This window comes from Lepisosteus oculatus, chromosome 20 (assembly GCF_040954835.1).
Source record: "Lepisosteus oculatus isolate fLepOcu1 chromosome 20, fLepOcu1.hap2, whole genome shotgun sequence".
Taxonomy (NCBI): Eukaryota; Metazoa; Chordata; class Actinopteri; order Semionotiformes; family Lepisosteidae; genus Lepisosteus; species Lepisosteus oculatus.
The window spans coordinates 1,554,892-1,582,051 of record NC_090715.1 but is presented as its reverse complement, the minus strand read 5'-3'; the positions used below and the strand labels follow the sequence as shown (position 1 = coordinate 1,582,051).

The 27,160-nt window shown below is 52.6% G+C and overlaps 1 protein-coding gene across 1 annotated transcript; it reads right to left on the bottom strand.

Annotated features, from left to right (window-relative positions):
• Positions 1-1,720: 1,720 nt before the first annotated feature.
• Positions 1,721-26,842, bottom strand: lonp2 (lon peptidase 2, peroxisomal). Its single transcript, XM_069181295.1, has 15 exons — positions 26,313-26,842; positions 22,585-22,813; positions 21,519-21,650; positions 20,824-20,946; positions 20,561-20,727; positions 20,046-20,140; positions 17,648-17,906; positions 14,798-14,939; positions 11,159-11,309; positions 10,574-10,700; positions 9,692-9,825; positions 7,000-7,133; positions 6,050-6,257; positions 4,050-4,240; positions 1,721-3,113 (listed from the first exon to the last, which is right to left on the bottom strand). Exons 1-15 carry the CDS (start codon positions 26,819-26,821, stop codon positions 2,892-2,894), a joined length of 2,823 nt encoding a protein of 940 aa, XP_069037396.1. The 5' UTR covers positions 26,822-26,842; the 3' UTR covers positions 1,721-2,891.
• Between the last annotated feature and the right edge of the window lie 318 nt (positions 26,843-27,160).

Sequence of the window (27,160 nt, the reverse complement as noted above, 5' to 3'; positions counted from 1 at the left end):
GAAACATAAACCTGTAAATGCAGTTGAGCATTTCCTCCAAAGCCAAAGCAGGAATGTGGGAAAGCTAGGTCTTGTTTTCTGGAAAGTGCCCATACCATGTTCCCAAATATCCAGTACCAAGTATCGGCCAGGGGCAGCTGAAGCATTTAAAACAGTTTTAGCATTTTGTACAAAACGTGCACCTGCTTTCCAATGTGTTTTTACAAAACTGTTGCTGGAACTCGTATGTTGAGCGGAGATGTTGGGATTGTACTGGCTTGCCTTGCTGAAGCAGCAGAACAAGTACAGCCAAGCTGTTCAGCATTGTGGCAGCCAGAATGTCAGTATCTCTGGGAGAGGGACCCTGCTCCAACCTGCCGGTGTGAAACTCCTGACAGAAGTGTGTTGGAAAGGCAGACATGCGGTTTGCTCTGCTTCCACTTAAAAGGGAAACCTGAGCCGTTCATGAATCTAGCCTTATAGATTATTTTCCCCCTACAGAGTCAGGGTGGTGTGTGTGTGCTAGCGCGGGACAACGGATGAAAACAAATGCAAATAACTTCATACAGGCTTACCTTCTGTATCACGAGTCACCATCCATACAGCTGTTGGATCTACACGGCAGGGGCGTGGCGTGTAACAAGCCTGGTTTACATTAAAAGACAGCTGCAATCAAGCCTGTGTGTAATTGTCTCCTATACTTGGCACAAGTTTAAAAGAGTACCTGCGATCCTGTACTGAAGAACGTGTTGCATTATTAATGCTTTAACAGGTTTGGTATTGGCTAGGCTCCACAAGGTAATACACCTCAGCATCACTGTATCACCATAACTTGTGTATCTTAAAAACTATAATGACTAAAAACTGGTGCTTAAAGATGAAACCTGTTTTTTTTTTTCCCCAATTGACAAGTTTTACCCCAGAGGCAGGCTGCATTCTTGTGCATTTCTGCACATGTATCTTTGTGCTAGTTGTGAACAGTGTGACTTCTGTGTGCAGTTGTAGAGGTCCTTACTGTTGGACGTGTTCTTGTAGGCCTCAATCGTTAAGCCTCTCTCCATCAGCGTTGGGAGAGCGAGGGGCCGGGATGCATCACTCTTAGTCCCCCTTTGCCCTTAAAAACTATTTAAAGCCAGGGGTGCACAACCCTATTTCCATTGTCAGGGACCACTGCTTGCAGTTTGCAAACATCTAAATGAGTCCATGACTATATGATCAACCCCTTACCACCCTTTCCAGAACTCATCAGCTAGACAAGAGCTGAAAAACCTATACTGAACCCTATCAGACTGAATCTTCACCATGAGTCTCCTCATCCCTTCCCAGGCCACAGCTGCAGGAGGAGAGTGATGTTCACTACACACCCTTTGTACTGGAGCCAGGCTGTGTACTACAAGCAGGTGCAGTGTTTGGTTTTTGAGCTGAGGCAGGTGTAAGTTGTTGGGAGGGTTTGGTCATGCCTTGAGAGTTTCTCCCCGTCTGTGGGCTGTCGAGCACCAGGCCTGCAGGGAGCTGTAATGTATCCGTCTCGGTCCAGACGTGCATCTCCCCGCTGGGCTCCGGTTTCACCCTTCTCCCCAGCCCGAATTACACCTGGGTATGCCAACCCTGCTGCTGGAGAGCCACAGCCCCGACTCTCAGCATCCTAAGTGCGGCAGCAGTCGTGGCCAGGTGGAGGGGCTACAGCAGGAGCACCACTGCAGGCACAGGCCGGCACGGCTCTCTTCAGATCACCAACACCTTAGATTGTGAATTATACCCTTTATTCGTCACTAAAGTGCTTTGTTTAACAAGTCCTAGCTCTGTCTAGTTCAATTTATCACACCTGGAAGACAGGCCACAGTGCTGCACTAAATCTAGGTTGGATAAAGCACAATTTTAGGGAGAAAAAAAATCATTTCACATAGAATTCACAGAAAATAGAAGCTTTCTATTTTGAATTAAGTGCTCACTCTTTTAAAAAAAAACAAGAAAATCTGCTGCATTACAACATCACATTCCTGTGTACCGGCCATGGTGTTCCCGAGCGCTGTCGAACACCGTGCACTGCTTCGATATCTGCTCATTACATTTCTTCAAACATCTGAAACACATAAGCATTGCCTCTTCAAAGCAAAGCAATAAATGGCCAAGCAGGTAAGAGCACTTCAGGAGCAGTATCTCATTACCTGACCCTGCCCAGCGCTCCCAGTCAGCTGCCAAACCCATTACCGCTGGTTAGCAATTCATGTGGCTGCAGACCGAGTATTTCATGACAAGGAGAGTTAAATTATTGACACTGCTGCTGGCAGAAACGCAGGGCTCAGCTCTAGTGATGCTGTCTATGTACGCTCTCTGGTTTCATCAGTCTGTTGCGTTTTAGTCGCGTCTGCCATCACTTTGGGCTGGTGCGTGTGTGTGTGTGTCAGGTCTGCCATCACTTTGGCTGGTGTGTGTGTGTGCGTGTCAGGTGTGGCATCACTTTGGGCTGGTGTGTGTGTGTGTCAGGTCTGCCATCATTTTGGGCTGGTGTGTGTGTGTGTCAGGTCTGCCATCATTTTGGCTGGTGTGTGTGTGTCAGGTGTGGCATCACTTTGGGCTGGTGTGTGTGTGTGCCAGGTCTGCCATCATTTTGGCTGGTGTGTGTGTCAGGTGTGGCATCACTTTGGCTGGTGTGTGTGGCATCACTTTGGGCTGGTGCGTGTGTCGGGTCTGCCATCACTTTGGGCTGGTGTGTGTGCGTGCGTGCGTGTCAGGTCTGCCATCACCACCTGACGTAAATCTCTGTATTGACATAAAATGTATCTGATGTCAATCTTTCTCTCTCTGCATCCACCCATCTACCTCTCTGTGACTGCGCGTGGGAGCTTGAGTGGGTACACAGTGCAGTGACTGGTCCAGCTCAGCGCAGGCCCCTGTGGCGCATGCTGTGGTCACAGCTTGCTGGTGATCTGTGCGTGCAGATGAGACGCAGGGAAGCCGCCGTCGAAGGCCGCGTTGAGAACATCGTCCAGACGGCTGGCCATCACAAAGTCCAGGTCCGCCCGCACGTTGGCCGGGATCTCTTCCAAGTCCTTCTCGTTCCTCCTGGGAATGATCACTCGCTTTAATCCCGCCCGGTGCGCAGCCAGGACTTTGTCCTTAATCCCTCCCACCTGTTGAAAAGAAAGCGCAGAGTCAAAAATACAGGCAGAATGCTGGAAATGAAAGCGTAGCAATGATATCCGTGACGTATCATTGCATCCAGAGCCCATTTCATGAACTTTCAATAAAGGAAAATGGAAAAGATAATAAGGCAGCATCCACACCAAGCAGAACCATCCCTGGCCACAGCACCGATGTGTGCATGCAGCAGCTGAACAGAAATACAAATCCCGTCTTCCTGCAGCAATTAAACACGCGTGTTGTAAGGAGGTTAAAGATTACGAGGCACATCCAGCTTGTCCCTGCTCGAGAGAAACCTGCCGAGTCACAGTTTTCACCCCGGAGCACAGAGTGCTGCACCAGCAGTGCTGAGAGGCAGCACAAGCTGACGTGTCCCAGCTGGGGAGGCTGGTGCCTCGGAGTGGTGCTCTGCTCGCCCCGCTGGAAGCAGGACTGCCGACGAGCACGCGGAGAGGCACAGCCTTCTTCCTCATGCCAGCACGTGTCGGGGCCTGCCCGCGCGCGGCACGGATCACGCAGCTGCGTTAAAGAGAGGGCGCACGCCCGCACACACTCTCGCACACACAGCTGCGCCGGGCTCCACTCAACCCTTCTCCACATCCACTGAGCTGCCCAGGGGGAGGAGGGCGACATCCGGAAACAGCTCCAGTCTTTCCCAGGTTCCTTACGTCAGCCCTCAGCAGCTCCTGCAGATCGGAGCGCCAGCCCTGCCCTCTAAGTCAGTCCTCACTACAGCTGGTTCAGTCCCCCGGCTCTGCTGGAGCTGCTTGGTTTCTTGGGTGGATTCCGTGACTAATGCCTGGTGTGGCGGACTTCCTCAACAAGGAACGTGTGCAGCTGAACGTCTGGGCGATCGTGATTCAGCGTTTGTCCCTGCCTGTCAGACAGACGCGCTAGGGCTGCCCGACTCGCTGCGTCCCACTCACCGGCAGCACCAGGCCCCTCAGGGTGATCTCTCCGGTCATGGCCACGTCCGACCGCACCAGCCTGCTGCTGAACAGGGAGGCCAGGCAGGTCACCATGGTCACGCCGGCGGAGGGGCCGTCCTTCGTCACCGCGCCGGCCGGGAAGTGCAAGTGGATGTCTGTGCCCTCCAGGGGGTCTGGTCCGCCCACAGCTGGTCACACAGAGACACAGGGCTCCCGTAAACCACACTCTCTGGGCTGTGCAGGGCGCAATGCATTGGGGGAGTGGCAAAACTAAAACCATTCAGTCTCCGCAATTACCTTTAAACTTTCAACCGTGAACAATATTCAAACAGTTTGAACCTGTCAATTCCTGAGAGAACTCCACTTTTTTTAACGTGTCTACTACAATGATGGCTTTCTCCAACAGAACCTTTATTGAATCTCTCCTGACATTCACTGCAGCAGCCAGGTTCGGTAACCTTAATACACACAATGAAAACAGGCTGAGCAGGACTGTGAAGGCAGCCAGCAAAGCTACTGGTGCACAACAGCTACAGTACGTCAATCAAACAGTGTGGGAGGCCAATATAACCACTGACTGTCATGACCACCTCTTGCACTGTGAGTCTGAGCTCTTTCAACCTGGGGGTCCATTCAGACTGCCTGGTCTCAAGAGCAATAAACACAAGTTAATATTTTATTCCCAGGGCTATTGATAAGGTTACTGGAAGTGGCTGTTGAGCTCTTTCAAGAATCTAGATACAACTGGCCAACACCTGGCTAGTCTCAACATTTACAGTTCTCAAGGGAGCTTCAGAGCAAGAAAGGAACTGAGGTGTTTACTGAGCTGTGCTGGGTGTGAGACACTGATCATCGCCTGCTTTACCTTGATTGAGTTCTGTGTTAGCAGGTAGGAAGGTGAGAAGAGGAGGACATGAAGACAGAGAGAGGAGGGGAGAGAAGAGAGAGACAAGAGCAGAGAGAAGAGAAAAGGACAGGAGAGAGAGGAAAGTGTGTACCAGGTGAGAGCTCCTTGTCTAGACCTTCCATAAAGACCAGATTCGAGTTCAGTATTTGAACTTTGTGAAGAGAGCTTGCCGTTCTGTTGCTTTTAGGAAGCTCTGATGTCTGTCCAGAGAATCCCTAGATTAAAACTCTCTTCTAATTAGAGGGAGCATTTTTAGAACAAGGAAATAGGTCCATTATGCTTTGTAGCATCCAGATCTACAGTATGAGATTTAACTCTAGGTTCTATTCTGTTTGGCTTAGAAGGCAGTTTTCTCTCTCTGTTGGCCTGTGTAGGTGAATCTTTGAATAGTTGGTAGCATTCTTGGGTTTTTCTGGTTGGTCAGGAAGTAATTAAAACATTAAACACATTAACATTAAAAAAGTAGTCCTGTGAGACGCCTTGTTTGTAAATAATGTAACTTGCATATTGTATGGTGTGTATTGTTTAGTTTGTGTATTGTCATTATCAATAAATATTTGTTTAACCCAGTGTGCCTGAATGCTACTACTAGTCAGGTACTAGACTAAAAGATACCACTCTTCTCAACAAAGCTGTGCCAGAGAACAGAGAACTCAGACCGCTTGGGTCTACTCTACTCAAAATCTTTACAGTTGGGGGATTATGGTTTATTTTAATTATTCATTAACCTCTCAGTCATTTCTTATGTTCACTGTTTTTGCAACCCCTATTTACTATTATCCAGCCTAATCTGAACAATACCCTGTATATTTAACCTTTTTATGTATTTTATTTTCATTCTCATCTCATATAGGTCTTTTATTTGTTAATGGGTTCATGCTGTGTAAATTGTATTGTGCATTCTGTCATGTCCTGTATCTGCTTGCAAAGCGAATTACCCATCTGGTGTGAGGAATGACACCCCTTCTGGTATCAGCTACCCCTGCACGGGGGCCTGTCTGTCCCATGTGAGCATGCAGCAAACTAAAAAGCCAAAATGCTGCTGTGAAGCAACAGTCTCTATCAGCATCCTTCCCCCTGCCCGGCTCACCATTGGTCAGACCGTAGGCCTTGGCGTTGCTGCGCAGCCAGCTGATGGCGAGGTGTGCCGATTCTTTCATGACGTCGCCCAGCTGGCCAGTTAGAGTCAGTTGCCCCTCCCCCTCCATGCGGCTGGCCTCCACAAACATGATCTCCCCACCCAAGGGTGTCCAGGCCAGGCCGATGGCCACACCGGGCAGGGTGAGCCGCTCCGACACCTGCACACAACAGACTGTCTGTGAGACTACACGCCCCAGCATGCACTGGGCAACGTGCCGGCGCATGTCTATGCAGCTGCGTGATGTGTGGGGGGAAAAAAAACACCGGGATAATATTTAAACCAGGGGTTTAATAATGCAAGTCATATTTGCATTCAAAAGTCAAGAGAAATGCAAAGGGTGCATCAGAGCTCTAGATCAGTGCCGACGCCCCCTGATCCACACCTGCCTGCCCCTTCCTCTCCCCCCGCCGGCCAGACAGACACGTTCCAGTCTCCGTGTGGGAAGCCAGGCCTTTCCCAGAACCCCCTCCCCCTCTCGGACTCCCAGCGGGGCGGCCCTGCAAGGCCACACTGCCGCTCAGGGAATGCCGGGTCTCAGGCCAGCAGGTGGCTCTCATAAAATTCCCGGAGTCAGAAAACTGGAGAACCTCAGGCCAGCCCAGGCTGTGTGACTCTCTCCCAGGCGGTCTATCAGGAAGTCCCTGCCTCTCCAATAGTACCGGACACAGGAACCCTGAAAGCTCCAGGAAGACTAGCGAGACTAGAAAGACTAGATGCTTTCAGTACAAAGCTCACAACACGATCAGAACCCAGACCTGCCCAAAATTGCTAAGGTGCATCAGCCCTCCGACTGCAGTGTGCAGCACAGCTCGAAGCAGGAGGCCAATGTATGCAGACCAACGGTTGGCTTCTGTCTGTGTTCGGTGTTTTGTCCCCATTCAGACGCACAGCGCACTGACCTCCATCTCGAAGACTGGTGGCCCCAGGATGTCCTTGAGGGCATGGCGGTCGATCACGATGGGCATCTCAGGGGGCAGGGCCAGGTCAGCTGACCCAGCCAGAGACTCCTCCCTGCCATCTGCCTTCTCCCCGCCTGTGAACAGGCACGCAGACAAGAAAAGGGTTCTGTATCACTGCAAGGCCACGTTATGACACTAGAGCCATTATTCATACTGCTGTGCACTGGGAAACAGTGAGAGAGACAAAGGATAGAGAGACCCATAGAAAATGTTTTTTAATGTCTGCAAGTAATTTTGTTTGTTGTAAGTGTTTTTATTTTTGCTAACTGCGATTGCTTTGTGTAGCACTGGAAATCATCGGGCATGCCAATAACATTTTGAATTGGAATCTGAAGAGACAGGGTGCAAAGCAGGGAGGGTGAAGACTCAGAGATGATGATCTTGCTCTGCTTGTTTGCTTGACTGGGAAGCATCTGCTTGCTGTTCTCTGGACTGATTCCCAACAGGAATATTTTGTTTTGTATCATGGCAAATAAACACACAGTATTCTATGTGAAGCAAGCACACAATATTCTAGAGCGTGACATATTCTAGGCACTAGAATGAGAGTAGTAAAGGTAGGATCATGTGCACACTTGTTCTCCTGAAAGCTTGTGTCTGGTCTGGGTATCAAGCATGCAGTTTTTCAGAAGTGACAATAAGATCTGGAAATTAGTCAGCAAGCAACCACTGAACAGACAGCCTGGTCCCTTATCAACATCCCCACATTCATGAATCACAGTAGCATCTAAAACCCTGGTACATGATCAGCCGTTGGATGGATTAGTGAGAGATGGGATGGGGGCTTCAGGCTACATAAGATCACTTTATTGGCCATATACAATTTATTGCATTAGGAATTTGTCTTTTCACAGACCCCAACTTGCTCTCCATGAGACACACAGACAGGGAGAGAAACTTGGGGTCAGTTTACACGGCGCCCCTGGAGCAGTTGGGGTTGAGGGCCTTGCTCAGGGGCCCAACGGAGTAGGATTCCTCTGCTGGCCGCGGGATTTGAACCAGCAACCTTCCAGTCACAGGCCCAGATCCTGAGCCACAGAGCCACCACTCCGGCCCTTTTTTTTGGGGGGGGGATTTGGGAAAACATTTGGGAAAAGCAGGACCTTCCCAAGTTCTCCTGGCCAAGTTGGACATGAGCCCTAATTCTGTGAGTCAGTGTCACCAGGTCTTGTGGGAAGCACGACTGCAGGACTCAGATCAGTGAGCCCAAAGTGGACCGGGACGATGTCAACAACATCCGTCCTCCTACTTGAGCTCGCACTGAGTCACTGACCAGGACGGGCAGGACACTGCAGCTGGAGTCTTCAGTGTGTTCCCTTAGGGAAAACTACACCCAGCAGGGCCACTGCTTTCCTGCCCCCGGCCGAGAGAAAGACGCCCCAAAAGAAGGCACCCCTGCACTCGGCACGCTCCTGGTTGCTGCTTCCCCCTTATGTGACTGGGCTTACAAGTGGATGTAAATAAGAAGAAACCTATTCAAAACAAGCACGAGCATTCACCCAGCACACAGCCAGAGCTCGCCGGAGCTCGGCCAAGGGGTGAGAGAGAGGGCAAGCTCACAGGGAGAGTAAAAACACTCCCCGCGCACGCCAGTGTCACCCAGCCAGTCTCTTTAGGCTTCGCACACATGTCGCGCTGAGCAGAGGGGCTTAACCCTAACCTGAACCCACCCCCATTCCTGTTAAATCACACCCAACTCCAGGAGCCTCTCAGGCAGACAGGAAGAGCACAGAGGCAAAGGTGGACAGCAAAGGTGAGGTAAAAAAAGAGTGACAGAAAGATAAACTCTGCAAATGGACAGGGGGGTGAGGAAGGGGGGGGTGACTACATGACAGCTGCTCAGAGTCACACTGGAGCCCAGAGGAGTCGACACTGGTCTCCATAGTAGGCTTTGTTGGGCCATCAAATGATGTCACTGTTACCTGGCAACAGCGCACACAGGGGGGGGGGTTGGGATTGGGCCGCTCTCTTCTGACTCTATTCTCTTAGAGGAGGGGGGGAGTGCCATATGGCCCCTCACATGCAACAGCCCTGCCGGCACCACAAACACAACTCCGGCCTCGTTAACTGCCAGCCCCTACTGCACAAGGTTTGTGTGAAACTGAAAGGGACCGGGGGGCTGCCGGCTCAGGGCACAGTGTGGCGATGTCACCTGTGTTTCACACGAACAACCAGCCCCCCAGACCCTCCGGGACCCTGCATATCACCGCTGCCTTGACAACACAGCAACGCCTGCAAGCTCACAAACTTGAGGGCGGCTCAGTTAATTTGGGGTTTGGATGCTAATTGATCCCTGGATCTCATCCAACTGTTTCTCCAGAACAATCCCAGACGGGAGCTTTAACAGCATGGCTGGGGGGCTGTTCCAGACTCCTGCAACCCTCTGTGTAGTGACACTGTGTAAGACATGCCTCCTGTTCTCGGTTTTAAATGCGATTCCCCATAGTCTCCACTGCTGTCCCCTGGTTTGTGGCTCACTGTTGATTCTGAAGACATCCACAGGGATGTCAAAGCCTTTGAAAATGTCCGGTGCTGTAACCAGGCCCCGTGTGCTGCAGGCGATGTCGTCACTGTGCTGTGTGCAGAAGGCTGTTACTGTATCTCACTGCCGCTCTGGAGAGAAGGAACTGACCTGCCGTCTCTGCCCCAGGAGAGGCGTGGTCAGTCTTCGCCACCTTGTGACCCTCCGCCACCTTAACGGCCACAGCCCGGCAGATGGCCCCGAACTTCCTCTCCAGCGAGCGCACCCCCGCCTCCCGGGTGTACCTGCCCAGACAGACGCGCACAGGGAGCGTGATCACCAACACCGCGCCACCGTGCTCCCTTCCCACTCCTCTGCTCCTACTGCCAGCACGCAATGAAACTGAAAGCACTGTCCACTGTCCTTAATGGTTCTTTCTCAGTAGCATCACCTGCTGGAGGGACGCCTGAAGGAAAGAGTTAAGAGCATACTGGAGCTCTCAGCTGTAGTTGGGCAGAGAAACCGCCTGAGGAGTAACAGAAGTTGTCAGATAAGACTTGCGGAGCTGAAATTGCGCCGGAAAAAAAATAATGTTCAAGGACTAGTGGGGGGTGGATATCTGGAGTTGTAAATAAGCTGTCTTTGTTCTGCAATATCTTTCCTTAATGCCCTATTGCACAAATATGTTAACTACTTCTTTGGAGTGGTATCGGTCTTCAGGAAACACTTCCTCCCTTGTGCTTGTTTCTGTGTAACTGCTTGACTATATAAATGGGAAAGCCCCAGCTTGAACTTTGAATTGACTACAGACAACTCCTGTGGCTGATTAATTCCTGTATGCATACATAATAAACTCACTGTGCCTTTCTCACAGCGAATCTGACTAAGAGAACTCGTTTTCTACACAGAGAAAGAGACGTGAGCCAAGAAGAAGCACTGCAGCGTTGTGCTGTCTGTGCTTCACGATCATGTGAACTCAGACTGGATGCTCCTTCAGGCTCTAGTTAGCATCTCCCCTGCCCCTTCGTCTCACAGTCCCTGCAGCGTACAGACCTGCTGATGATGTCTACAGTGGTCTCCTGCGGGATCTGGACCTGCTGAGGGGTGAGGCCATGCTGTTCCAGCTGGTGTGGGATCAGGTATCGGTGAGCAATCTCAATCTTCTCCTCCTGGGTGTATCCTACATACACACGCACACACATATGACATGCTGCTTCCTGATCGCAGGACTGCAAATAGCAGCACACAGCCCACAGCTGGGCTCCCTCGGGGCTGCAGCCTTTCAGTCCACCTGAATTCATTAATTAGTTAATTGATCCCGTTATTCACTTAACTGAACCAATTAAGCCCTTCTCCTAGGACACAGGTAGATATAAATAGAGCCACACATCTGACAGGCCTGCAGCCTTCAACGTCTGGATTTCAAAATCTGTTCTCCCCCATCGGCAGTGCGGAGCCTGTCAAATTCTAAATGCTCAATAAAAGCTATGAAATGTAAGATGCTGGTATAAGCTCTAAGACTTATTTTAACAGGCAAAATGCCCAAACCAGAGAAAACAGAAGACAAACTGGCAAGCAGTGGGCCTGAACAGAGCCATTCTGCATTCTACCTCTGACCCCTGACCCCTGACCCCTGACCTGGCACCTGCAGCACCTCCATCCTGTCCAGCAGTGCAGGTGGAATGGTTGCCGTGGTGTTTGCCGTGGCAATGAACAGCACCTGGGAGAGGTCAAAGGCCACGTTGAGGTAGTGGTCGGTGAAGCTGTGGTTCTGCTCGGGGTCCAGCACCTGACAACAGCAACAACAACACAACCAAGGTAATCTATACAGTGCCTGTCTCACCAAAGGATCCAAAACAGGCATCTACAGCACACTGAGAAGATTTAACAAGAAAAAAAAAACACCCCAACATCCGTCTAAATAAAAGAGCTGCATATCACAACAATCACTATGGGTCACTTGAAATACGCCAGTTTGACTAAACAAGTATTTCACACCCGTACAACAGGCCAGCACACCCCTGGGCTGTCCGGCAGAAGAGAGGGGGCCTGCTTGCAGCCGGGTATCAGTGAAGGACCAAGGGCCCCTGGCCACAGGGGCTCCTCCGGGCAGCTGGGTCAGACAGATCTACAGAGTGCGGGACGAGCCGTAGGGAGACCAGCCAGAGCCGCAGCCAACCACAGACCACAGACCACAGCTCTGCAGACTGCCCAGGGCCAAGGAGCCCAGGGGGGACACCACTGCTGTACCCCACTTCGCACCCACACAGGAGCTGGGGGCCCTACTTCTTCAGAGTCTGCCTGCACGACTGTGTCCCCAACTTTCAGGAACGACAGTGTTTGCAATCCAAATGACCCGAGCTTGTACGTACAGACCATGCACACTAATCCCACACTTTCCACTCACAAGAGAGCTCCAGCACCTACACACCCCAGGCGGTCTGACACAGGGAGCCTCAGCACGTCAGTGCAACTGGTACTCATGCACCACGGCTCCTGTCGCACACCATCACGGTGAAACCACTGCGATGGTGCTTCCTCTGGGGTCATCAAAGCAGCTCAAACCATAATGGTCCAATGGCAAGACATCTCTCTGTCAAACTGTAGCAGAGGGACCCATTCAAGAGAGGCAAGGCTCTAGCTGCCCAACAGGAGCAGAGCAGGAGCAGCCCAATGGCAGGGAGAGGCGGGGGGGGGAACAAGAGCAGTCCAATGACAAGGAATGGGGGGGGGGGGGACAGGAGGAGAATATGCTCATTGGCTTACTAACTTACTACAGCTCATCATCATTATCATAATTACCAGCAACACGGGGGAGGATGGCTCTAATTACAGGCTTCACTGTTGAAACACCTGCAGGCAACGCGCCCCTCCCTCCAGCTCCACAATTAAACACAGGGCTCTGCTCCTGGTTAGTGTCTGGCGGGCAGCCTTCACTGATGCCGGGGACAATGATGAAGGAGACAGCCAGCAAACACAGGGCTCCCTTTGTCAGCGATTTACAGCTGGGCAAACCCCTGCCAACCCCCCCAAGGCAGCTCCGACCCCAGCCAGACTCCTCATCCCCCCCAGCATGGCACTCATAGGCCTCCACAGCAGGCACCTCCAGCGACAGGCCACTCCCGGAGTGGAAGGAAGTCTAAAAACAGAAAGCCATTTCCTACGAGCGTGTGGGGGTGGGTGTCTGTCCTATTTTAATGCCCTTTAATAAAAGAGCACAAACAGCGCAGTCAAGGGCTGCCGGCTTTGCACTCCGTCATGAATGTAGCCACGAGAAAGCGAAACAAAGGTCTCCATTGTGGCCCTTCAGACTGACGCCCTGGAGGGCCTGATCTCTCAGCGGGCCCAGCTGTTCTCACTACTGCAGCGCAGCAGATAAGGAGTCACGCGGCAGACATGATCTTCCACGAGACTGTGTGGCAGAGTTTGGGATCTGAACTGGCAACCACCGCATAACAGCCCTCGGGGAGCCCTGAGCCTCTGTCCTCAGAGGTCCAAGCAGTGACCGTAGAGAGAGCTTGCAGGGTGTGCGTGCCCCCTGTCCTGCAGGAAGACCGAGCCCGTGCTCTCCCCCACCGTGGGGAGACACGAGGTGCTGCACAGCCCTGCTTCAGCGCACGCGGGCTGGGTGGAACTTCCTCCCCCTCCTCTTTCCTTCCTGTCCCTTCCTCCCGCAGCCTGCATTCCCAGACAGCTTCCTCAGCCGGGCCTGGATCGGAACGGGAATGGGAACGTGGCAGTGAGATCAGCTGAAGTTCTGCAATCCCGAACTGCGGCTGTCTGAACCGAAAATAAAAATCACTTCAGGCCGCCAGCGGCCACACGCGGCAGCTGACCCGCGGTATCACATGCAGTCCAGCTGACCCGCGGTATCACACGCAGTCCAGCTGACCCGCGGTATCACACGCAGTCCAGCTGACCCGCGGTATCACACGCGGCAGCTGACCCGCGGTATCACATGCAGTCCAGCTGACCCGCGGTATCACATGCAGTCCAGCTGACCCGCGGTATCACACGCGGCAGCTGACCCGCGGTATCACACGCGGTAGCTGACCCGCGGTATCACATGCAGTCCAGCTGCACAGCACTTCAATCCACTTCAGGGTTTATCACCTGCAGGCGTGTGTACAAGCCAAACCAGAGCAGGTGCTGGAAACATCACACTTGTTATCTCTTTAGAGAACACCGTAAGACACACTTAGTGTTTACAGTGATTTCCTTAAATGTATAATTAGATTAAGTATTTTATTTATATAATTAATGCACATTTACACTCAATTTCAGCTTATTAATTTTAATGAATTCTGATGGGAATGTGCACATAATTGGCACGTGTGCGTCTGGCTCCTTTTTCTGTTTTCTTGGACATTTTAAACAGCCCAGGTGTTGAAGAGTAGAGGGAGAAAAAAGATTGCTGCTTTTCATCTGTGAAAGCTGCTTTCAGCAGCTCCCCCAGAGAGCAGTTACAAAACCCCACGCCTCCTGAAAAGCACAAGAAAATCATCAAGAGAACCAGAGAAAAGACAAACCAGGCTGCTCTGGGGCCTGTTGCTTACAGACTCTCCTGAAGTCAAGAAACGCAGCGAGAGAGCTGGACTGTGCTGGACTGTGCTGGACTGTGCTGGACAGAGCTGGACAGAGCTGGACAGAGCTGGACTGTGCTGGACTGTGCTGGACAGAGCTGGACAGAGCTGGACAGAGCTGGACAGAGCTGGACAGAGCTGGACTGTGCTGGACTGTGCTGGACTGTGCTGGACAGAGCTGGACAGAGCTGGACTGTGCTGGACTGTGCTGGACAGAGCTGGACAGAGCTGGACAGAGCTGGACAGAGCTGGACTGTGCTGGACAGAGCTGGACAGAGCTGGACAGAGCTGGACAGAGCTGGACTGTGCTGGACAGAGCTGGACAGAGCTGGACAAGCTCTGCTGTCAGGCACTGATCTCTGTGCTGCAGGTCCCTGTGGCACTGCACACCTCCACGACTCTACCTCACCTCCTCACTGCTCCTGAATGGCTCAGCTCTCATAACCAGGGATTGTGTTCTGAGGGAATAAAGGCTTGTGCAGTTTTGGCAGAAAGGAAACGGGGACAAGCAGATGAAAGGCCCCACCTGCACAGTAACTAGCCGGCCTTCTTGGCGAGGGTCTGTCCTGTTCTGCCTCAGTGACGGGGAACAGACACTGCAGGATACCGTCTGCATTCGTGTGACTGCGCACAGCGACACGTGTGTGAGTCTGTCCCCCTCGAACCCTCGCCCCCCCCCCGCCCAGGGTCTGACCTCCAGCAGGGCGGCGGCCGGGTCGCCCTGCAGGCTCTTGCCCAGCTTGTCCACCTCGTCCAGCAGGAAGACGGGGTTGTTGACGGCCACAGTCTTGAGCCCGTTGATGATGCGGCCTGGCATGCTGCCCACGTAGGTGCGCCTGCGGGCGAGAGGGGCAGACGGGAGGCCATGAGCTTCCAGGGGCCAACCAACTGGCCAGACCCATGCGTGTGGGGCTGACCGGTCTCTTTGTTGACCCCGTAAATTTATACTTGACCCCGTAAAGCTCAACCACAGGAAAGATTTTAAATACTGCACTTTTAATTTATTGTTGTTATTTAGACTGAGCCCATACTGTCTTGGTGCCAGGACACAGTGACTTGCCGGTCCACTCCGGCCCTCCCCCCACCTGGGGGGGGTGTGTGTGGGTAGGAGACAGAGGGCCAGATCTCTGGAGTGTCCAACAACAAAAGACAAAACAGGAAGAATATAAAAAAAAACCCTGTTTGTCTGAGGGAGTCTTGACCAGATTCACAGAGCCGTACAATTATGAATAATTATATATGCAGGCAGCTAGTTGAAAACATCAATTACAGCGCACCTCGTCTCTAAAAGCAGCTCTGCGTGCGAAACGGGAGAGCAGAAAACAGCGAAGGTCACCCCCCCTCGTTTGACCTCAGAGGGGCACGGCCAGGACTGGCCCGGCCCAGCCCGGAGTTCACCTCACCTCTGCCTCAACAGCTGCTGCACAAGAGGCACCACTTCAAAGGCAAGAGAGCTCCCCGCCTCCCCACACACTGGGAATAATCACACGGAAGACAGACTTCATCTCCCCAAGTATTGGCTTTAACATGGACTTATTAAGCCTGTCGACCAGATATACTCAACAGATCCCGGATCCCACATCCACGTCCCCGTCCCCGATGTGGCTGGAAGGTTGCCGGTTCGTATCCCACGGCCGGCAGAGGAATTCTAGAACGGGCTGTCACACTTCAGTTACATAACCACCTCATGACAAACAACCTTTTCGAACCCCTCCCATCTGGCTTCCGTCAACTTCACAGCACAGAAACTGCCCTGGTCAAAGTCACCAACGATCTTCTAATAGCTGCTGATTCTGGTTCTCTTTCCATACTCATCCTTCTTGATCTCAGTGCTGCTTTTAACAATGTTGACCATAACATCTTACTTTCTCATCTTGAGACTGTGTTTGGAGTTTTTGACACTGCTCTCAAATGGTTCAAATCTTACCTCACTGATCGCTGTGTCACTTTGTCTCTCTTAATGGGTACAGGTCTGAAATTGGTCTTGTTAAGTCTGGTGTTCCTCAGGGCTCAATACTGGGCCCCTTGCTCTTCAGCATTTACATGTTCCCACTTGGTCAGCTTTTAAGATCACATGGCCTCAGCTTTCATTTTTACGCTGACGATACTCAAATATTCATCCATACCAAACCTGACACTGATGTGGCTGTCTCTATTCTATCTAATTCCATCTCTGACATAAAAATTTGGATGACTCAAAACGTCCTTCATCTTAACTGCGACAAGACTGAAGTCATGCTTATTGGCACCCCCCATCAACTTCATAAAGCCAATAACCCTATTTGTAGATGGTTCTGTACTTGAGCTTCAATCAAAATTGAAAAACCTTGGGGTTATATTCAATTCTGGCTTAACATTCGACCCACATGTGCAGCATACTGTCAAAACATCTTTTTTTCACCTCAGAAATATTGCTAGACTACGCCCTATGCTATCACTAACTATGGCTGAAAAGCTGATCAACACATTTGTGTTCTCTCGAATTGACTACTGTAATGCTCTACTCGCTGGGGTATCTAAATCTACTCTTAAACTGCAGTATGTTCAAAACTCAGCAGCCAGAATCCTGACCAGGTCTAGTGCAAGTGTTCACATTGCTCCTATCCTGGAGTCCTTGCACTGGCTTCCGGTCAAATTCCATATAGACTTTAAAATCCTCATGCTCACCTACAAGGCTCTGCATGGCTTGGCACCTCAGTACCTGTCTGAACTTTAATCGCCCTACTCCCCACCTCGCAACCTCCGCTCTTCAAATTCTGCTCTCCTTACTGTGCCCCAAGCCCATCTACATTGTATGGGCGACAGGGCCTTCTCCTGTTATGCCCCCAAGCTCTGGAACTCTTTGCACAAGGATATTAGAGAGTCACCTTCTCTAAACTCCTTCAAATCCAGACTCAAAACCCTCTTCTTCAGAAAAGCCTTGACTTAACTGGTTCCATTCTTCACCCCTCTGCTCTTCTTAGTACCACCATCCATGGTCTCCTCTATATATTGTAATTGTGTTTTATCTTGTGTATTCTCCTTATTTATTGTTGCTGTCATCCTGTAAAGCACTTTGAGAAGCCACCTTTAAAGGTGCTATATAAAATAAAGTTTATTATTATTATTATCCTACTCCGTTGGGCTCCTGAGCAAGGCCCTTAACCCCAACTGCTCCAGAGGCGCCGTATAAATGGCTGACCCTGACCCTCTGACCCCCAGCTTCTCTCCCTGTCTGTGTGTCTCATGGAGAGCAGGTTGGGGTCTGTGTAAAGACAATTCCTAATACAAGAAATTGTATATGGCCAATAAAGTCATCTTATAAAAGGTTTCAGGGCAACTGTAAGCCGAGAGCACCGTCAACCCAAAAACAACCTGATGAAAACTTTGGGGGGGTATCTGAACACCTGAGCTCCATCGAGCCGCCCACGCGCACATTTTAAAAGTCCGGGACCCCGACAGCACCCAGAAAAACCTGCTCTGCCGATACCAGGCCTGTCGCTGGGCACTGGCACAAAAGAGGGCGAAGCCCGTGCGCGAGGCTCCGCGGCCGGTGCCCGCTGACCTGTGCCCGCGGATGTCGGACTGGTCGCACACGCCGCCCAGCGCGATGCGGTGGAACTCGCGGCCCAGCGTCTTGGCGATGGAGCGGCCCACGCTGGTCTTGCCCACGCCGGGCGGCCCCACGAAGCACAGGATGGGGCCCTTCAGGTTGTTCTTGAGCTGCCGCACGGCCAGGTACTCCAGCACGCGCTTCTTCAGCTTCTCCATGGCGTAGTGGTCGCTGTCCAGGAGCACGCGGGCCGCGCGGATGTCCAGGCAGTCTGCCGCGGGGGAGAAGGGAGAGGGGCAGCGCGGTTAACCGGGTCTTCGCCCGCGGGACCCTCATCTTCGCCACAGAAAAGACACTTTATTATTGAAAGAAGAGAAAGGCGAGAGGGAGAGAGGAGGGGGACAGCCCACACTCCTCTGGGCCAGGCCTTCGGCTGTGACCTCCTGACCCTCTCGATGAGGCCCAGCTTCCTGCCTGGACTGGCAATCCCAGACTGCTCTGCCCCCTGCAGGCGCAGGGCTGTGACCGGCTGGGCGCCCTCTCAGTTTCTCAGTCCTGGGGGGGGGAGGGGGTCTCGGCAGGCCTTTCCTCTGGGGCAGACTGCCCCCCCCTCCCCCCGCCAGCCCGGCTCTTGCCATGGAGCCGAGCGGCTCAGACAGGAGGCCGCAGGCAGGGGGGCTGCAGGAGACTGGAGCAGCGCAAGAGCTCCGCGGGGAGCGGGCGTGGCCCCGAGCTCGGCCTGGGCACCAGCAGTGCCGGCGTGCGATTCGTCCCACAATCCTCTGCCAAGCTGCCCTGACTGCTGCAGCAGAGCAGAGCCAAGGGGCGTGTGCCCCTCCCTGCCCGCGCCTGCTGCATTCACAGCCTAGCAGCGCTGCTGTCAGACCGCGGGGGAGTCTGGCGCACGGCAAAACTGAAACCCGAACAGCGGCTCACGGCAGCGCCCCTGTACCCGTTTGTGCCAGTTTCACTGACAGGGCAGCCAGGCGCGTGGCAAGGAGCCCAGCACCTCTGCCCACAGAGAGAGCAGGGGGCGCCCACACAGAGAGCAGGGGGCGCCCACACACCGCCAGGCCACGTGACCGGAGAGGTGCTGTGAACTAGGGCAAAGTCACTGAGCAACCCCTGGGGGGAGGCCACAACAGGGCTGTACAGTGATCACAGAAAACGACTAATTATTTCTAATTAAGAATGTGTTCGGTTGTAGTCTTTTATCCAAAGCCACTAACATTTGGATCCATTAATAAAGCTGGGTATTTCACTCAAACACCTTGCTCAGGGATACAACTGCAGTGTGTCACCAGGGATTCGAACCTGCAACCTTCCAGTTACTGACCCTGCGCCACACTGCCACTCTGCCTCCCCTCAGACAGTCCGCAGCTTCCATGGAAACCACACCTGGGAGGCCCAGACACTCACTCCCGACTGCCTGCTATTCCAGGAATGCCTACAACCCCCCCCTCCCCCCTTCACAGACCGACATCCCCCCCCCGTGCTCGTGCTGCCCCTGGTGGAGAACCCCCAGCACACACGCCCCGGGCAAAGTGTGTGGCAGCACCCTCTCCCCGCTGCGCTGCGGTTGCGCTGCCCCCTTCTGGCGGCTCAGAGGATGAACTGGCAAAGGACATGAAAGGAAAGGGAAAGAGACACAGCGTTTCGGCTGTGGAGCCACAGCAGGAGAATTACAGACCCAGACCACCGATTTGGCCGCTGGCACAAGACCCTTTCCTGCCTTCTTCCCACTGAAGGCAAGAGGTCAGGAACGCCATGACGCTCCCTGGCAAGAAAGTCACAGGTCCAACCAGCAGTCCGCAAAGTCCACACACACACCCTCATGGGCCTGCAGCAGGCCTCACAAGCTCACAGCCCGCAGCAGTCTGTCCCCAGTGCCCCAGCGCCGGCCACACGCAATTTAAGACCTTCTCTTCTGCCGTTCTGGACAATCCCTCATAACAACGGGCGTGAACAAGTGCTGATTCTCCAACGCAGCTTTTTTTCGAAATTCTGTGTATGAATTCTCAGGGATTCTATTTTAGGTATTTCAGGGGTCTGTAAATGTTTTCACAGTCTTCCAAAGCCTTTGCCAGGTGGTTCAAGTGACTGATCATGGCTGCATTTCAAGACTGTTGTGCTTTAAGAATGAAAGGGCTATACCTCCCCCTAGTGGCCACAGTCAATACTGCGTTTACCCGCTGAGCAAACACGTCAGCAGCTTTCATCCACCAAGCAGACAGAGAGCGGAAGACACTCAAACACAAAGACAAACGAGAGAGAGTGGCACTGCAGGGCCTTCTACTGCTCAACACCGTTTGAACAGCCAAGCAGGACCAGGCAGAGATGCCCAGGCTGACATAAGGAGAGAGGAAGGCCGAGAGCAGGGAGAGACAGGCAGCGGCACGGACAGCGTTACCAGTGGTGCTCCTGCTCCAGGGCAGCTCCACCATGAGCTCCAGGTAGTTGCGGGTCAGGGCGTACTCCGGCATGGACTGGGGCATCTTCTTCAGCCTGCGGGCAGGGAGACAGTCCTCAGCCGGCGGCACATTCCCACAGGGAGTAAGGGCTCAGGCAGAGGGGAGCAGGGGAAGGAGCAGAGGTTTGTCCCACACTACCGTACTGTGAACTACCCCGAGAGAACGGTGGATTAAGAACCCCAATGTACATGTGGATATGGCAAATAAACTCCTCTCTCTCTCACTGGCCGGGAGGAGGAAAGAAGAAAAAACAGCCTTCTCCAGCCAGGAGGAATCACCTGCTGCTTGTTCCTTCACATAGGCAAACGTCTGAAAACCACAGGTGTACTCCACAGGTAAAACATTCTCCCTGCTTTCTGGCGAGCCTGTGCATTTCTGTCCCTGTCACGCTCCTCGTTTCGGCCGAGCTCTGCGACGCTGGGGAGCGGGTTCGGGGGGGGGGCTGTAAGCCTACCTCTTCAGCTCCTTCAGGCAGACGCGCAGGGCAGGCTCCGGCATGCTGGCCCCCCGGATCTTCCTCTCCAGCAGGGCCATGTCGTCGCTGTCCTCCTCCTCCTCGTCCTCGTCCTCCAGGGAGAAGCGATGGCCGGGGAAGGGGCTGCCGCGCCGCACCGGCAGCAGCTGGGAGAGGGCAGACAGAGCAGGAGACAGTTTCCAGTTTATCAGGGGAGATCAAACTGGGGTACGGGGGTCCGAGGGGGCGGCGGAGAGGCTCACCCGCTTGTCCTCCTCCAGCCGGGGCTTCCTGGTCTTCTGCAGGAGCCGGAGCCCCTCGATCTGCCGCGACAGCAGGGGCAGGGTCTTCTTAAAGCGCTCCTCCAGCCCCACGGCGTCCAGAACCTGCCATTGATCACACGGCAACCTGAGACACCGGGGTCACCTGCAAGGAGGGGCCCAGAGCCCCCCGACACCTGGTCATCTCCCCGACACAGCTCAGAGCCCCCAGACACTGGGGTCACCTCCCCAGAGCCCCCCGACACCTGGTCATCTCCCAGACACAGCTCAGAGCCCCCAGACACTGGGGTCACCTCCCCAGAGCCCCCAGACACCTGGTCATCTCCCTGACACAGCTCAGAGCCCCCAGACACATGGTCATCTCCCAGACACAGCTCAGAGCCCCCAGACACTGGGGTCACCTCCCCAGAGCCCCCAGACACCTGGTCATCTCCCCGACAGCTCAGAGCCCCCAGACACTGGGGTCACTTTCCCTTCACAGCCCAGAGCCCCCAGACACTGGGGTCACCTCTCCAGAGGGTCCCAGAGCCCCCAGACACTGGGGTCACCACACCAGAGGGGCTCAGAGCCCCCAGACACTGGGGTCACCACACCAGAGGGGCTCAGAGCCCCAGCCAGTGTCTGCCTCTCCCCCTCCCTGGGAGCGTGGCAGCGCTGTTGCGCCCCGAGAGCAGTACCTGCAGCTTCTCCTTGTTGGAGGTGCGGATCATGGAGGCGAGGACGTCGGGCAGCGTCTCCCTGGGCAGGCTGTCCAGAAGGCGCCGCAGCTTCGCCACCACCGGCACGGACATGTCCAACATGTCCACCAGCTGAGGGAGAGATGTGTGATCAGACTTCACACTGTCCCGGACAGCGCCACAGCCAGGAATACAGCGCCAACCCCTCGCACCCCGGGCTGATCAGCACTGGGATGGGCGACTTGCTGCTGCAGGTTCTGTTGTAGACCTATAGGGGGCGCTCTCTCCCCATGGCATGGGACTCTGTGCTGTAGGAGATGCTATCCTTCAGAAGAGATCATTAAAGTTCCCAGGGCTGTTTGTAACCATAGGGGCATTAGCCTTTCTGTCCTGGCTGAACACCACCCTGTGCTCAAACAATCTGGCCTCCCTAACTCAAACTTTAAAGCAGTGCCTCACTCCTCGTCTGACCAGCTGTCCTGCGTGATGAGCCCTGGGCTGCAGATTGTTAAGAATAATTGCTTACACTTATATAGCTCTTTTCTGGACTCTCCAATTAAAGCCCTTTACAGGTAATGGGGAATCCCACTAACACCACCAATGTGCAGCCCTACCTGGATGGCAGCCAGAGTGCACCAGTATGAGGAGAACAGAGTGATGAAGTGCATAGATGGGGATTATTAGGAGGCCATGATTAGTAAAGTACAGGGGGAAATTTGGCCAGGACACCGGGGTAATACCCCTACTCTTTTTGAGAAGCACCCTAGGATTTTTAATGGCCACAGAGAGTCAGGACCTCAGTTTTTTGTCTCATCCGAAGGATGGCGCCTCTTTATAGTATAGTGTCCCCATCACTATACTGGGACATTAGGACCCACACAGACTGCAGGGTGAGCGCCCCCTACTGGGCCACTTACACCTCTTCCAGCAGCAGCCTTAGCTTTCTCAGGAGTCTCCCATCCAGGTACTGACCAGGCTCACACTGCAGGGCTCCAGTGGGCTGCCAGCTGGGAGTTGCAGGTTATATGGCTGCTGGCATATTGTTACCGCCCGTGACGGCACCGACCTGGACCGCGGCCTGATAGAAGCGCTGGGACAGCTCGCCCAGCTCCCCGTCGGCGGCACCGGAGAGCCCCTCCAGCTGGTCCAGCTGCTCCACCTCGGCCACCAGGAAGGGGCGCTCCTTCAGCAGCTGGGCCAGGCGGAACCGGCACAGGCCCGTGATCAGCAGGGTGTAGTGAGGCTTCGGCCAGTTACTGCCCACGACCTGCACCGCCAGGCCTGCTGTGCCAATCCTGCGGGGGGAGAGTGAGAGAGTGAGAGAGTGAGAGAGGGGTGATAGTGAATGAGATAGTAAAGTCTATGACATAATCAAATCAATGTATTCAGAGAACAAATGTGCAGTGAAAATAGGAAACAAAAGGACCAAATTCTTCACCCAAGGGTGAGACAGGGCTGCAGCCTGAGCCCAACACTGTTCAATATCTATATCAACGAATTAGCAGAAATGTTGGAGCAGTCTGCACCTCCTGGTCTCACACTACACAACACAGAAATCAAGTTCCTGCTCTACGCATATGACCTGGTCCTGCTGTCGCCCATAGAACAGGGGCTGCAGCAGAGCCTGGCACTGCTGGAGCAGTACTGTCAGACCTGGGCGCTGACAGTCAATCTGGACCCAGAACAGCAGAGCCTGGCACTGCTGGAGCAGTACTGTCAGACCTGGGCGCTGACAGTCAATCTGGACCCAGAACAGCAGAGCCTGGCACTGCTGGAGCAGTACTGTCAGACCTGGGCGCTGACAGTCAATCTGGACCCAGAACAGCAGAGCCTGGCACTGCTGGAGCAGTACTGTCAGACCTGGGTGCTGATAGTCAATCTGGACAAGATCAGAGTTATGGTTTTCCAGAAGAAAGCCAGACCTCAGGGAAACAGGTACTAATTCACACTCAAGAACAACACATTGGAGCACACATCCAGCTACACATATCTTGGTCTCACCATCAGCTCTTCTGGGAGTTTTGACCTGACAGTAGGGCTGGGCGATATGGCCAAAAACATTATCACAATAAAAATGTTCATATCAGTCGATATCAATAATTATCACGATAAATGTCAAATCATTATTTCTTTCAAGTTTAAAGGCAGATGTTTTCTCCTGAGTGAAAGTTGAAAAAAACAGACAGTTAATTGGTAAATTAAACAACTCTTTATTTTAAGAACACAACAAACACTTGCCAAACAGCAGACACATTAAACAAATCTAAGAGAATTCAAGTCTTTTTTATGTAAAAATATGCATGAGTAAAATTTGCAAAATGAATATATCTTAATAGAAAAATTAAATACTGCAGTGTGATAAAACACATAGAAGATGGCTCAGACAGACTGCAAAGTTTAAAGTGCTCTGTTTTACGTCTGATCGTAAATGGCCAAAATATTTCCAAATTACCAAAGTTGAATGGCCTTTTCTATCGACGATGTCATCGTCCTTCGAGCTGGTCATTGGCAGCACTACATTTGCTTCAGTGTCGCTCATTTCTCCACTCTAACTACAGTCCTGTCAGCCACCACCGTGTGGGTAAACAACAGCACGTTAGCTGCCCAGTCTGCAACATGCACGCGCACCTGCGCAGTATTTTGTGCTCACGCGCAAAGCATAAACATGTTTATCGACCATTTATCGAACTTTTGTTAAAATTATATTGAGGAAAATTATATAGCGATAATTATCATTATCGAATTATCGCCCAGCCCTACCTGGCAGTGAAGGCACTGAGGGAGAAGGCACTCAGGGCTTTTTACGCAATAAGAAGGAGGCTCTTCAACATCAACCCACCAACAAGAATCTGGCTCCAAATAGTTTAAAGTGTAATCCAATCCATTGCCCTATACGGCAGTGAAGTGTGGGGTCCCCTCACAGACCAGGAGTACACTCAATGGGACAAACTACCCCACAGAAACTCTGCACGTGGAGATCTGTAGAAACATCCTCCGTGTACAGAGGAAAAACACCTAACAACGGGTGCAGGGCCGAATTAGGCTAGTACCCACTATTGATAAACATACAGAAGAGAGTATTAAACTATTGGCTAAACCTAAAAAATAGCAACCAAAATTCCTACCACCACAAAGCCCTGCTGAGCCCAAAACAGAGCCCCCTGAGCCAGCTGGTCCTGAGGCTCACTGGCCTGAGCCACACTGACACCAGCCAGCCTCAGGACAGCACTGCTAGAGCACCACAACTCAGACTCAACCACATCACAGCACAGATCAAACAGCAATATCTCACACACTGGGACACACACACAAACACAACATAAACTGGAATGCTACAGAACCCTAAACAGACAAAACACACTAGCCGAATATTTGACCAAGATAAGAAACAGCAAACAGAAACAGACCCTGACAAGTACAGGCTCAGTGACCACAGCCTGGCCATAGAAACTGGGCGACACAGGCAGACCTGGCTGCCCAGAGAGGACTGGCTGTGCTCCCACTGTCAGCGGGAAGAAATAGAGACAGAGGTGCACTTCCTACTGCACTGTTTTATTCTAAGATTAGAGAAAAATTCTTCCCTAAATTCAGAAATCTAATCCCAGAGTTCCCACACCTGCCAGAATCACAATGGGTCCCAATCCTACTGGGAAAGGGAGAAGGGAACTCAGTTGAATTGGCAGCCCAATATGTGATCTCCTGTCACAGCTTGAGGCACAGTGAGTCTGTCTCCCAATAATGCTCCATCTGTTTACAGTATATGTAAATATTTTATGATATGTCTTTGTTATATCTGTAATATGTCTGTAGATTTTATTTTATTTTTAGTTTCGTTTCATGTTAATTTTATTTTTTATTTGCTTTGGAAACACTGATTGTACTCATCGGTCATGCCAATAAAGCACCTTGAATTGATTTGATTTGAGAGGAGACGGGGGAGTGAGATAAGGGAGAGAGAGAGGGGTTTTGATGAAAGATTATTACACATCACTCTGAGAAAGGGGTGGGTTTTAAACTTCCTTCTAAACTAAAAGCAATTGAACCTACAAAGCCGGTCAGTGTATTCTGGGCTGATACCGGTGCTTGATTAGCTTTGTTAAATTTCAGAGAGAGAACGTTACACCTCTCTGACCATCGCCAAAGCCGTCCTGAAGAGCACGGCCACAGGCCACAGAGGTGTGCGCGCAGACCAAACTTGACGGTCAACACGGATAACGAGCTCGCTTTTCAACAACAAACACGCAACTCGAATACGATCCGATCTGGTATCCTAGTGACAAACTCAAAGAGGCCAAACTACAGCAACCACACAGACGTGCGCTGTAAAAATGTCTAGATTTCGTGCAGAAAGACGACAGCAGAGAACTCACGCCACGGGCTGGCGGACCTGCTGCAGAGTCAAGTTCAAAGTCCGCCCGAGTACCAGCGAGCCTTCTGGAAACACCACTGACCACAGCACCGACAAACCACCCTCATTTCAAACTAAGAACAAAAAAAAAACGTTTTAATATCTTTACACACGTCTTCCCTGCTAAGATACCAGCAGTAGATGAAGCTAGAAAAATCTGCTCCGGTAGCCTTCGATGAAGGCGCAGAGCAGCAGCTGAGCCAGTAGAGTACAAATGTAACCTGAAACAGCCGAAAAAATACTCTGGAACAGTTTTACGCCAGCTAAAATGATTTTTATAAAACAGAACTGACTGTATCAAACATCAACAACAGCGGTGTTGCATAACAGGCTTCCCGGAGTTGTCAGCGGAGCTGCCCGCAGCCCGGGGCCCAGTGCCAGCGTACCTGTGCAGGCTGGGCAGCTCGTCCGTGTCGTGCTCGGGGTCCCGGGTGTTGGGGATGACCCCGATGATGGTGCTCTTCAGAGAGGTGCCTTTCAGGAGCCGGCTCTTCACCAGCTGCATGTTCCTGGCCGTGTCCACGCTGACGCGCATCGTGGAGCCCGGCAGCAGCACGCCTTCGTGCGTCAGGAGCAGCGGCAGGCGGCTTGGGATGCGGATCCCGCCGCCAGACGTCATGGCTTGAGCGGCGAGTAGCCCTGGAGCCCTCCGGTACGCGCAGACCGTGTTCCCACCTCGCCGCTGGCCTGTCGACCTGCTGCCTGTCACCACATCGGACGACCAGCCGCAGACGAATGAAAACAAGCTGCGGGAACTACGGCAAGCTGTCGGGGCCAGAGCCTGCGCTTTTCCGGAGACAAGACGATCGGCAGGGGGCGCGCTTGTCACAGCCGGCCCCCAGACGCTGAGGCTGCTCCTGAGCACAGGACTCCCCGCTGAAGGACACCTGTCCATCCCGGGGATCCCCCTACAGCACCGCTGCTCCTCACTTACTTACACAGCAGGGCGGACTGGGGCTACTGGTGTCCAGTACTTCGCTCAAGCTGCCGCAGCTGTCTGCAGGGACTCGAGCCCACAATCTGTCGGTCCCAAACTCTTAGTCACTACACTGTCCTACCCCCCCATAACAATTGTTAAATAATAAATACGAATATATAATATAAGGGTCTAACGTTATGAAATATCAAAACATCCACTAACAGAAACAGTGCCACAACAGTGCGCAGGATTCACACACTTTGGGGAAAGTTTATTAGTGTTGGAAGACGCCAAGGTATCCAAAGCTATTGACTT

Excerpts from the sequence above, each read along its gene's own strand:
- lonp2 (XM_069181295.1), bottom strand. The coding sequence starts at position 26,821 with ATGGACAGGTGTCCTTCAGCGGGGAGTCCTGTGCTCAGGAGCAGCCTC. Across the intron at positions 11,310-14,797 it reads CGGCCGCCGCCCTGCTGGAG|GTGCTGGACCCCGAGCAGAA; the intron begins GTCAGACCCTGG and ends TGCTGTTGTCAG. Across the intron at positions 4,241-6,049 it reads GGCCTACGGTCTGACCAATG|CTGTGGGCGGACCAGACCCC; the intron begins GTGAGCCGGGCA and ends CTGTGTGACCAG.